The 12,348-nt window shown below is 39.9% G+C and overlaps 2 protein-coding genes across 2 annotated transcripts; one reads left to right on the top strand and one right to left on the bottom strand.

Moving 5' to 3' along the window:
- The first annotated feature begins 1,762 nt into the window (after positions 1-1,762).
- On the top strand, positions 1,763-4,365 carry LOC147451069 (Ankyrin repeat family protein). Its single transcript, XM_086520018.1, has 2 exons — positions 1,763-1,919; positions 2,347-4,365. The coding sequence occupies exons 1-2, from the start codon at positions 1,810-1,812 to the stop codon at positions 2,900-2,902; spliced, it is 666 nt and encodes a 221-aa protein (XP_086376144.1). The 5' UTR covers positions 1,763-1,809; the 3' UTR covers positions 2,903-4,365.
- Positions 4,366-6,821: 2,456 nt separating this feature from the next.
- Positions 6,822-7,808, bottom strand: LOC147451068 (calnexin homolog 2-like). The gene is made up of 3 exons (XM_086520574.1): positions 7,551-7,808; positions 7,230-7,331; positions 6,822-6,968 (listed from the first exon to the last, which is right to left on the bottom strand). Exons 1-3 carry the CDS (start codon positions 7,806-7,808, stop codon positions 6,822-6,824), a joined length of 507 nt encoding a protein of 168 aa, XP_086376700.1.
- Positions 7,809-12,348: the final 4,540 nt, after the last annotated feature.

Below are 12,348 nucleotides of genomic sequence, written 5' to 3'. Positions count from 1 at the left end.
AGTAGGACTAGGAAGTGTACTTAGTCAAAGAACAAGAAAATTCAACTCATGGGGACATAGTGAACCTCTAATAAAATCTTCTCAAAGATTTAGCAAAGGTGGAGAAGGAAATCCAAGATCTACCCATGAAACCTTCTAGATCCGACACCCGTGACTATAGTCTCTTGGTTCTTAATAGCTGTTATTGTCATGTTTTGCGATACTACTAGGTAGGTAAACATGGATAAGATAATAAATAGCCTTAGACACAGAAGAAAAATCGGCAACAATAGACAAGACTAATCTTGCCATACTATTGGTTTCATCAACCGCGTGAGAGTCTTTCTGTATGCTTGGACTGCACGTGTCTCACATGAAAGGAGCTCATCTATTGAGTGCATCCAAACAAGCATCAAAATATTTTACATATAGAATGAAAATATATCCCATATATTGTCATTCAATCTCCTAGCGTTTTTCCTTAGAATCTATGAGATTTGGAATGCATGCATTATTCAGCGGCAATTCACCTCTAATAATTGGAAATCAGCTTCTACGAAGTCTTTCTTAGAAGATTGTACTGTACTCTATGGAACTTCACAAACCAAAAAAGTAAGGTTGATCCATTATGGTTGATAACCTTGGCTGTTTGGTTCCTAACATGACATGATTTACTATGAGATTAATACTTTGGCATGTCCTACGAGGATGCTCCGAGGACAAGGCCTTCAAATTCCTCATCACTAATATTATTGCCAATCATGTAGGCCATTTGCATAAAGTTTCTACGATGAATTTTCTAGTAGGTCTAACGGAGCATCAACAAGAGAACCCTCTGACACAATGGCATCAATTAGCGCAGTAGGGAAAGGGACACGGGGAAAACTAAAATTATAAAGTCACTATATGACAACATCCAAAAGACCTTCGAGGGGTCTAACTTGATCCTTGATGTTCAAGCAGAGGCTAGCCAACATGGTCTACTATGCTTGCAAAGGCCATCTTTAACAATATACTTGGAAGCGAGCAATTTGTCAGTTTCACGAGTGTGTAAAAAGGCAAGAGACTTCTCTCCCAAGGCTACTCAAGACTAACACTCTTGTAATTAGATGAAGTTGATGATACTTCACAATTAAATGTGCACTACGAAGGCTTGCATTTGGGATTTGAGGGTTGAGTGATTACAACAAGCTAAAATCAAAGTTTTAGAGGCTCCTATGGTCAATGAGATCTATGAGGTATAACTCTCAGAGTCACACTAGCACCAATCAAGACTAGCTATAAACTTCCCAGCCATGAGGTAGCAAGCACAAGTGGTAAGAGCACAAAAATGGTAAAACCTTATGCACCCAAGGTTAAGAGAGATAGGGTCAAAACAATAATACTTGCCGGAAAAGAAAAAGAGAAACTTAGATGCACTTTTTTGCTATACTCAATATTGATTTTGTTTTCTCTTTTCAACTTTATTTGGCCAACCTCTACTCAAAGCAAACACAACTATCAAAGAAAGTAGGTCGTTTGAATTGTTGCAAGTTGATCGCTCCACGTGGCTAGGGTGTCTTTGTTGCTATGCATGGCTACAAAAAAGAACATTTTATTTCACTCTACAAAAATGAGACAACGTGTTGTAAGTAAATCTTGTTGCAGCTCAGTGTCACTCTTACATTTCTACAAGCTAGGTGTAGCTAGAGAAGCACTCCATTTATAAAATTGCACTAATCGAGATTCGAGAAGCTGTATCCAACGGTCCCAAAAAAGAGTTTTAATGTATCATGTATTATGCAACAGGACTATATTTAGTTGTTCCGAAGCGCGGGGAAGGTAGTGGCCATGGCGACAATTCATGAAGCTGCAAGAGCTGGAGACGTTGTAGCACTGCTCTCCTTCCTGGATGCTGACGCGCTGGCTCTCAATGCCCGAGATCGTCATTCCCGAACTCCGTATCCTGCTGCTGCTTTTCTGGTAAATTTCTTTTGCATGCTTGACTGCGCCATTCTTGGATGGTGTTTGAAGGCTGCATTTTTTTTGGGGAAGTCCAACCACGTAAATACCATCTGTTCTGATGTTTGTGACTTCACTTGTGCGCCCTGCGCGCGCGCACACACACACAACCCTAAACTGGATGAGGAGGTTGTGGCCATTCAAGGTTTTACCCTTTTGAAGTTTTGATGCATTACCCGTTGAATCTCATCATTACTAACAGAACCGCATGTTGCACACACAATGCACATTTGAGGTAACTATTATTCTTTGTTTTTGGCTCTTGTGGTTTGTGGCTTGTCGCTTGCCTTTGGATGCCTTGTTCAATTGTGAAATGTATTTTTGTTGGCAATGTTATTTGTAGAGTACTTGACATATTGCACAAAGGCTTCATTTAGCCTCATGGGCTGGCCATGCAGATGTGGTGCATACTTTGTGTAAGAGGCGTGCTGACGTGGGGGCAGCAGCAGCTGCTAATATGGCTGCTATTCACTTTGCATGCCAAAAAGGACACATACAGGTTGTGCGCTTTCTGCTGGCAGCGGGGGCTTCTGTAAATGCTTCTACTCGCAAGGGTATGACTCCTCTTCATTATGCAATCCAAGCTGGTCATCTGGATATCGCAAAGCTTTTGATAAAGAGAGGTGCGTCTTTGCATAGTGTGAACAAGGCAGGCAAGAAGGCCATAGATCTTGCAAAAGATGATGAATGTCAGAGGGAATTGCAAGCTGTAGAGGCATCAAGTCAAGCAGTTGAGTCAATGGCCAAGAAAACAGAAGCTGCCTCAGAGGGTGGAACAAAGCTTGAGTTATGCATGACTGAGAATAAAGATGACCAACTGGAGGATCCAGTTTCACAAGGTGATGTGTCCCCTCCTAAGAAGAAGAGTAAAGTTCAGCTTTCGCATTTAGGCACGGAACAGGAATTTGATGAAAGTAATTGATGCCAATGGCAATAACTAGCAGGTCGGTACACCAAGTCCATGCAGCTATAAGCTGCAAGCAGTTTTTGTCATTTTGCATTGTTGTAAATGGATGGCCAGTGATTGACCAGTTTCTTGTTACAAAGATCAAGCATAGAAATTTGATGCTTTTCTGGTTGAGTAGCTATGCATGTCATAGCTGTGACACAGCCAGACTCACTTGTGCAATTGGGTGTTGTGGTCCCTGCTTCCCTGAGGACTTTGTGTTGCTGTTTTGTATCTTCAGAAAGTAAAGCAGCTTTAGCTTGGCCTTATACATGAGGGCTATGCGACTTATTTCTCTCCGAGCAGTCTCGTTGATTGGTTTTATAATTGTTTTGCTGGATGGCAGCTCATAACTTGTGTTGGGGTGAGGATATGTAGCCTTATTCTGTATTGATCTGAAAATGTAGCTTATGACCTCCATAACCTGTTTCAAAGGTTGATAGAGATTTTTATCGGATTTTTTGTATCCTTGAAGAATAGGACTAAGCGATTGGAAGGAATATGAACATAGTTCTTCCGAAAAGATTGTAAGTTTCAAGGGCAATTGAAAGTAATTGATGCCAATGGCAATAACTAGCAGGTACCGGGTACACCAAGTCCATGCAGCTATAAGCTGCAAGCAGTTTTTGTCATTTTGCATCGTTGTAAATGGATGGCCAGTGATTGACCAGTTTCTTGTTACAAAGATCAAGCATAGAAATTTGATGCTTTTCTGGTTGAGTAGCTATGCATGTCATAGCTGTGACACAGCCAGACTCACTTGTGCAATTGGGTGTTGTGGTCCCTGCTTCCCTGAGGACTTTGTGTTGCTGTTTTGTATCTTCAGAAAGTAAAGCAGCTTTAGCTTGGCCTTATACATGAGGGCTATGCGACTTATTTCTCTCCGAGCAGTCTCGTTGATTGGTTTTATAATTGTTTTGCTGGATGGCAGCTCATAACTTGTGTTGGGGTGAGGATATGTAGCCTTATTCTGTATTGATCTGAAAATGTAGCTTATGACCTCCATAACCTGTTTCAAAGGTTGATAGAGATTTTTATCGGATTTTTTGTATCCTTGAAGAATAGGACTAAGCGATTGGAAGGAATATGAACATAGTTCTTCCGAAAAGATTGTAAGTTTCAAGGGCAATTGAAAGTAATTGATGCCAATGGCAATAACTAGCAGGTACCGGGTACACCAAGTCCATGCAGCTATAAGCTGCAAGCAGTTTTTGTCATTTTGCATCGTTGTAAATGGATGGCCAGTGATTGACCAGTTTCTTGTTACAAAGATCAAGCATAGAAATTTGATGCTTTTCTGGTTGAGTAGCTATGCATGTCATAGCTGTGACACAGCCAGACTCACTTGTGCAATTGGGTGTTGTGGTCCCTGCTTCCCTGAGGACTTTGTGTTGCTGTTTTGTATCTTCAGAAAGTAAAGCAGCTTTAGCTTGGCCTTATACATGAGGGCTATGCGACTTATTTCTCTCCGAGCAGTCTCGTTGATTGGTTTTATAATTGTTTTGCTGGATGGCAGCTCATAACTTGTGTTGGGGTGAGGATATGTAGCCTTATTCTGTATTGATCTGAAAATGTAGCTTATGACCTCCATAACCTGTTTCAAAGGTTGATAGAGATTTTTATCGGATTTTTTGTATCCTTGAAGAATAGGACTAAGCGATTGGAAGGAATATGAACATAGTTCTTCCGAAAAGATTGTAAGTTTCAAGGGACATGATCCTCGATCAACAACCCACAGTATTTATGTGCCACACAGAATGTAATTGTAATCATGTAATACACACACACACACACACCACCTTTTGTTGCATGTCAGAATCACAGGCAGGCTGATATTTGTACACTGATCATCTGTTTGTTGTGAACGACCAATTGTGTTAATCTCTTGCCTGTTGGACCTCATGATGGATGGTTTATGTGAGCTTAGCTACACATTTGTATACTTCATGTGAGGGGAAGATGGCTCGCTTGGTTGCAAGCTTGAATCCAACTTAATCATGTTAGATAATTTACGGGCTGAGTTACCTGTAAGTACAAACATTACACAAGCTCTTGGTAAGTACACACACTACACAAGCTCAAGAGCTTGTGTAATGTTTGTACTTACAGATTGGAGCACATCTCCTCATCTAGACCACCTTTCCAGTGCTCAATTCTTCCCTTGGTCTAACTGTTAGTTATTCTAACAGCATGAGATACTGCTGGATATCTGTCTTGGGAGCAAATGCGTTAAACCGCTTTGTTTTTTAATGTTCCTTGTTTAATTTCAAGCTCTTTTGGCCCATGCACGTTCTTGGGTATATATATGGCTTCTTGCTTATTCAATGCCACTATATTTTTTTTGCTCTCAGTTTGTTCACTAGTTGATACCCCATCAACCCTCCCTCTTTTCAAGTTGCTGCGTTTGTATGCAAGACACTCACAAGCTGCATGCATTTTGTTATCTTTGCCTTTGAAAACCTTTTGAATGTAGCGCCAATCTGGCTACTTACTCTTAACAAGATCCAGGGGGCTATTTTGAACTTTGAACACAATTCAAGTGTGTTCTTTCACTTTATTCTACCTTGTGGAAAGCTTATATTTTAACAAGGTGAAAAGTGAAGCTCATTTACATTGGCCTACCACTGTAATGAAATTTGTAATTGCGGGAGGTTACAATGGGGAAGGAGTTTCCAAATAGGGGAGCCTGTTTTTAAGAAATGAAGAACAAGGACCTGATGTTGTGTGATATGGGATGGAATGGCATGCGCTTGTGTTTGTGTGCGTCTGATAGGCCAAAAAGAAGGATATTTATAACAAGAAGGGAAGCCAATTTTCTTGGAGTCATCCATCTAGTCAAAGGCAAAATAAAGTCTGTAAATCAAATTGAGAAGTAAATGAAATTTTGGGAGTGGAAAAATGCACTTTCAATAGTGACTGGGAATGGCATAAGCTTCCAACACTTCCTTAGTCAAGTTGAGAGGAATGATCAGGGATGAGAGATTAGGGATTGGTTATGTACATTATGTGTTGAGCTAGTCTTTTTTCTGATTTTTCCTATATAAGAGAAGGGATTCGCCCTAGGTAGTATTCGGTCGCTAACCACAAGGTAAAAAATTCAAGAATGTGGGTGGAATTCATTAGAGCTATGTAATATTGTTGGGTGTGCCAAAACAGAGCTTTGAAAGTTATGGGGACTCCTCAAGGATCTATCCAAGGGGGGGGGGGGGAGAGAGAGAGAGAGAGAGAGAGAGAGAGAGAGAGAGAGAGAGAGAGAGAGAGGAGGAGGAAGAAGAAGAAGTTTTAACAAGAAGGTTTTATGCTATAGGAAAATTTCCAAGAGACCCCATAGATCTATGTGACCTCTTAATTGAAGATCTCAGAGAGAGAGAGAGAGAGAGAGAGAGAGAGAGAGAGAGATAGAGAGAGAGAGAGAGAGAGAGAGAGAGAGAGAGAGAGAGAGAGAACTCCATCACCAAACAAAAAAACCTTGTACCATAGTGTGTATAAAAAAGAAGGCAAAGATGAATGATTCAAAGGCATGAGAATCTCTCTTTCTATCTGTGGTCATACTAGGTCACCACATCCAAGCCTCTTCTCTAACTAGACTACTATAAGGAGGGTCACCAATTTTTTTTCAATTTTGTTCGAAAGCCAAGGTAAAATAGAAATGAACACTTCATCTCAAAAAACATAATACAGTTATGCAGATGATGTTGTGTTCGTGCTACTTGGCATGAGGTGTTGTCTTCCAAATGATGATACAAGTAAAAGGCTTGAGTGGAAAGTACCCTCTGATACAAAAAGTCAGCAGAGGTCTCTTCTCAAGAGTACAAGTTCAAAAGAATCACAACATTACCAAACCTCACGTTTCTCTCCGTAGTCTCCTATGCTAAGTAGCAAATACCGTGGTCTCCTATGTCGAGTAGCAAATACTTCCTCTTGACACTGTGTTCTCCTCAATCACCTTATCCTTCCCATTTTTTTTGTCCCTACTCTTCTCAAATATCTTAACATCATCATTAGGAGTGATATCCTCCTCCTTCGCCTTTGTCAATGATGCCTGCAAAAATTGGGTTGGAATATCACAACCATTTGACAAAGAAAAACTAACAATTGATGTAAGCCTTGCATATATTAATCTTCTTCAATATTTTGCCCCTCTTTCTCATGAAAAAGGAACATGAATGAGAATTAGACCAACAAGCATAACTCTCCAAAGATGCTAGTACAACCACCGGATACTCCTCTCCTCTCTCAATAAAGCTCATAGAATGTTAAAAGTAACCTATGCTAACAAGACATAGCCATCAAGAGATCTCACGTTTTGCATATAATCCACAAGCTTGTCCTTTTGTGCTGCCAACATAGGTAGCTCCGCAATGCGGTACAAGATCTTGAAAATTATGTTTTGCAGAAGAAACAACTGATTTGGAATCAAATATGAACAATTTAAAACACATTAGATAGTAGTTGCAACCTTTAAAGAGCATCAGCTAGCCATAAAACCGTTGGTAGAACACATCATGCATGCCAATGCATGATGCGTCTTCTCATGAAAATGCATAGTATGCTTCTAAATAGAGTATCATGCAAGGTAGGTATCTCAAAATGAGGTTACATACCTGCACTTTGACAAACAAACTTCTTCAACCTCTTTCTTCTTTTGCTGCACTTTCTCCACATCAAATTTAACTTTCTGGCCCGTTTTTCTGTATTCTGCAGAAAGGTCTTCATTGCTTGTGATTAGCACATTGTTAAAGGGAATTCCATCTTGCATGTGCCATATCTCAATGGAAACTGCAAAAGTGGACTCTAAATTGGACTTCTCTAGATGAAAATAATCAAGACTAGGCATCTCATGAGCCTTCCGTGTACCCTTGTATGTAGGGTTGTCAATCATGGAGACATATCACTTGCCCTTAAAGGCAAGATTTTTCTTTTTTGGCTTTGTCCATTCATCACATCCAGGGCCATCCATCCATTTTGGGTTAGGAATTGCAAGGCTTGTTGAGGACATGGCGGTAGGCATTATGTTCACCGGGTGAGGGTTGCATTGTTGTTGTCATAGAGCGTACTTTGATCAAACTTTCCTACTACAATAGATGGGTGTCCGATCCTTGCTCATTTCAAAGTTGACAAAAAGCTTTGTGAGAAACATCTTCAATAAGCAAGCATTTTTTGATGTTACATGTTGCAAAGATACACATATAGCACACCCTCAAATTACAAAGGCAATGCCCTCCTTTGTATCTTTGTTTGTGCCGCATAATGAATAGCAAAGAAAATTACACACCCTCACAAAGAAAATAATGAATTCAGAGTAGACTAAGTCGAATTAGATCTCGAATCTGTGGACAAATTGGAAACTAAATTCTATCACTTCAAAAAAATCTTTTTGGTATTTTGAATTTACAAGGTTTCTGAGTATTTTCACTTAGAGAAGTCGTGTAAGGTTCATGCACCCCTCAAAAAATAGAAGTCGTGCAAGGTTCATGCACCCCTCAAAAACTTCTTTGCTTTTTCATAAAACAACTAGCTCTATTAAAGCATATAAATGCCAATTTCGAATTAACATACTTTTAGTGTTGTGTGCAACATACCATTTTACTCATAAGAATCTACACAGAGCCTAGATTCATCTTTAAAAGGAAGGGCACGTTTCAAGTAATTTATAAGACAACGAACTATATTCAATATGAATAATATTGATTAAACACTACAACATCCCCACTAGATATCAGTATCTTCTCTCTCTCTCTCTCTCTCTCTCACACACACACACACACACACACACACACACACACACACACACACACACACACACACACACACACACACACACACACACCCCTAACACACTCACATGCACATATGCAAGAGCAAACTATTAAAACAAAGGTCTAGGCATTAAGTTCCTCTCATGGCTCTAGAGGTGCTAAGACATACCTGCCCATAATGAAGCCTAGCATATCATATCCCAAAATCTATGCTTTGTCTCAATTGTTATTACAAAATTTTCCGAGAAATCTATTCACATGATCCCCTAGTTTAGATGGTGGTTTACAAATTTCTTCCTGAAAACTTTGATGACATGCCCAAATACAACTAGCCAGTTTTAAAGGTTTTGTAAGCAATGAAACCACCTTCCAAATGAAGGGTCACATTTTGAGATAAGCTTAAGTCTCGCTTGTCTTTCTTGACAACCACCTTCAAAACAAGCCTTTGGTTGTGTATTGAGAGTCTGAGATGCTTACAACACTATCTAGATGGTTGTTCAGACAAACAATTTGACCTATACATTTTATAGACATATGGAATAGAATCAGTGTTCGAAAAAACATGTCTTAGCTTAATATCGTGTCGTTTTCAATTTCAAAAATGCCCATTGAGGCAAAGGGGAAAAGGAGAAATTGTTACCATAAACATGTGGTAGTGATGTGTGTGAACACACTTAGGATTGTCGGGGCATTTTTTCCCTCACTAAGAGGTTTTTTCCCCTGTGCATTGTATATACGTCCATCATTCTAGGGCTATCTATCTTTCCATTGCACACTAAGTAATACACTCTTTGTTGTGTGCCTTGAGCTTCCTTCGTCTTCTACAAGCTGTGTGTTTTCCTGCAACCCTAATTCCAACAATTGGTATCAGAGCAGGTTACGTCCTCTCGGGCTTAGTTGCCAGCAGCTCCAGCACACGCCTGCTCACTTTCTCCGATTTCTGTGAGATTTGGTGAGCGTTCGCAGGTCGACAAATTTTTTGAAAAAACTTGAAGAGCTTAGTCTGCTCAGATTTCTGATTTGGGCTCATTTCGGCCTTCGTTTCAACTATCGACAGTATTGCACATGCTATTTTGTCATTTTGTGCAAAATTTTTGTCAGTGCCGTTTTCTGCATATCAGGTCCTTACAGTCTCCTACGGTTTGTGCTATATAGCACGTGTTGTTCTCGCTTCGTTTCTCCTCTTTTCCAGCAGTTTTCACATCAGGTGTAGGCATTCGTCATGGCCGACAATGACACAGATGTGTTCAAGATGTTTGCTATTGAGGACAGATTGGATGGGGACAATTACCCTATGTGGGCTTACATGATGCAACATGTTCTTGTGTCAAAGGGTGTCAAGAATATTGTGCAGGAGATTGATGTACGTCCTGGTTCTCAGGATGTAGGCGATGTTGAGGATGTTGCAGGTCTTGCTGCTGTTAGAGTTGTTTTGCCTATGACAAAACAAGCTCATTGGGACGTAAAGGATGTGTAGGCTCATGCGTTGATTGCGTTGTCTGTGAAGTGCACCATTGCTCCTCACATTCGTTCAACGAAATCTGCAAAACATGCTTGGGATATTTTGGCTGGTCTTATGCAAGTCGCAATGAGGTAAAATTGCATTGCTATGTAAAGAGCTAGAATCAAAGATTATGCATGAGAAAGATTATATGGACACTTTCCTTGCTGGTGTCAAGGATATCAATGAGCAACTTATTCCTGCAAGTGAAGTCATTTCAGACAATTCCCTTGTGCAGACTGTTTCTTGATGCCTTGCCAGATTTTTACCAGGCTTTTGCTAGTACTTGGAGACTTATGACCCAAGGAAATCCTGAGGTTCTCAAGTTTGATACATTATGCACATTGCTGTTGCAAGAGTCGCTTTCCAAAAAAAAAAGGACTAGACAACGTGTAGTTGAACATGCCTTTATTGCTGCTCAAAGAAAAGATGGTAACAGTAATGCAGTCACTTCTCATGGTTCTTCTGCAAATGGAAAATCACATGTTCCAAATGCTTCTGCTGACAGCAATTTGTCTGGAAATTTTGGTGACAAGAGTAAAAGAAGACGCGTTCCCATTATTGTAAAGCTAATGATCACTTGATCAAGCAGTGTCCTAAGTTGAAGGCCAAAGAGTAAAGAAGAAAGAGGGCGTTTTCAATGCAATTGCTGGTTCCACTACAAATGCAGCTATTGTTGAGTCTTTTATGAAAGGAGACTGTGATACTGATGTTGATGCAGAATGGGCTTTTAGTGCAGAGTGTACCTATAATCTTGATGTCCATGATGCATGCATATCAGTTGCTGCAGAATCATGTGTGATATTTTCAAAGTGGTGCTACAAACCACATTACCTCACATCGTGATTTATTCACCTCTCTTGAATTTGTCCCTCATGGGAATTCAATTACTTTTGCCAACAATGTCTCTTATCTGGTTCAGGGAGTTCAAAAGATTATGCTTATTGCTGCAAATGGCAGTTCTTTTACACTTGTTGTGCACTTTATGTACCTGGAATCAAGAAGAATATTTTTTCTGTATTCGTACTTGCTAGACTTGGTCTTGTAGTCAAATTTGTCGATGATAGATTTACTGTATATGATCTCAGTTTCGGTGTTGAAATTGTTGCATCTGGTATTTTATGCCGTGGGCTGTATAAGCTCACTTTTTATGATAAGTGTGGGTAAAATTTTGCAAATGCAGTTGTGGATTCAAAGGCTATTTTAGATGCAAAACTTTGGCATGCACATTTTGGTCATCTGAATTTTGCCAGTTTGCTACATTTGTAGAAATCTGATATGGTTGCTTCTTTGCCATCTCTTGAAGCACCTGTCAAACATGTTTGTGAAGGCACTTTTGGTAAGATGCGGTGTTTGAAGTTTCCAAAGGATGGTTCAGTTAGGGCCTCATGTAGGTTGCAGATTGTGCATAATGATATTTGTGGGCCCGTGCAAACTCTGTCCTTGGGCAATTACCTTTACTTCGTAACTTTCATTGATGATTACTCCAGGCATGCATGTGTATTTCCGCTTAAAGCGAAGTCCGAAGTATTTATGTGCTTCAAACAATTTTTGGCTATGGCTGAAAATGTCTCAAAATGTAATATGAACACCCTTCGTTTTGATCGAGGGGGGGAGTATATGTCTTATGAATTTAATGCATTTCTGGCTAGTTACGGGATAAAACACCAATGTACAATGTCTTATACGCCTCAACAAAATGGTGTTCATGAGAGAATTAGGTCACTTACGGAAATGACACGATGTATGGTCAAAAGTCAAGCTTTGCCGCATTCTTTTGGCTTGAGGCCATCATGTGTGCCATTTATGTACTAAACAGGTGTCCTACAAAAGCTTTGCAGTCTATTACTCCATATGAAGCATGGTGTGATATAAAGCCTTCTATTGAGCACATGCGTGTTTTTGGCTGTTTAGTATATGCTTTGGTGCCACAAACATAGCACAGAAAATTGGATGATAAGGCTACCAAATGTATTTTTGTTGATTATAGTGCTGAAAGCAAAGGTTACAGGTTGTATCATCCACAAACAAAGTGTATTCTGGTTTCATAGGATGTTGTGTTTGTGAAAGATTCTGTTCAGCCCTTGTTGTCATGTACTAGAGACAGTAATATAAGCTCACGGGACATTTATGACACTTTGTTGTCTCTTTTCAGTGGTGGA

Source organism: Adiantum capillus-veneris, chromosome 9 (assembly GCF_014529385.1).
Source record: "Adiantum capillus-veneris isolate H3 chromosome 9, ASM1452938v2, whole genome shotgun sequence".
Taxonomy (NCBI): domain Eukaryota; kingdom Viridiplantae; phylum Streptophyta; class Polypodiopsida; order Polypodiales; family Pteridaceae; genus Adiantum; species Adiantum capillus-veneris.
This window is presented reverse-complemented; position numbering and strand designations above follow the sequence as displayed.

What these genes read in the sequence shown, in the direction of transcription:
- LOC147451068 (XM_086520574.1), bottom strand. Translation starts at nt 7,808, where the DNA reads ATGATTGACAACCCTACATACAAGGGTACACGGAAGGCTCATGAGATG. An exon ending in AGAAGAAAGAGGTTGAAGAA is followed by an intron (nt 7,332 to 7,550) that starts GTTTGTTTGTCA and finishes ATTCCAAATCAG; the next exon opens with TTGTTTCTTCTGCAAAACAT. An exon ending in TTGTGGATTATATGCAAAAC is followed by an intron (nt 6,969 to 7,229) that starts GTGAGATCTCTT and finishes CAATTTTTGCAG; the next exon opens with GCATCATTGACAAAGGCGAA.
- LOC147451069 (XM_086520018.1), top strand. Translation starts at nt 1,810, where the DNA reads ATGGCGACAATTCATGAAGCTGCAAGAGCTGGAGACGTTGTAGCACTG. An exon ending in GATCGTCATTCCCGAACTCC is followed by an intron (nt 1,920 to 2,346) that starts GTATCCTGCTGC and finishes TATTGCACAAAG; the next exon opens with GCTTCATTTAGCCTCATGGG.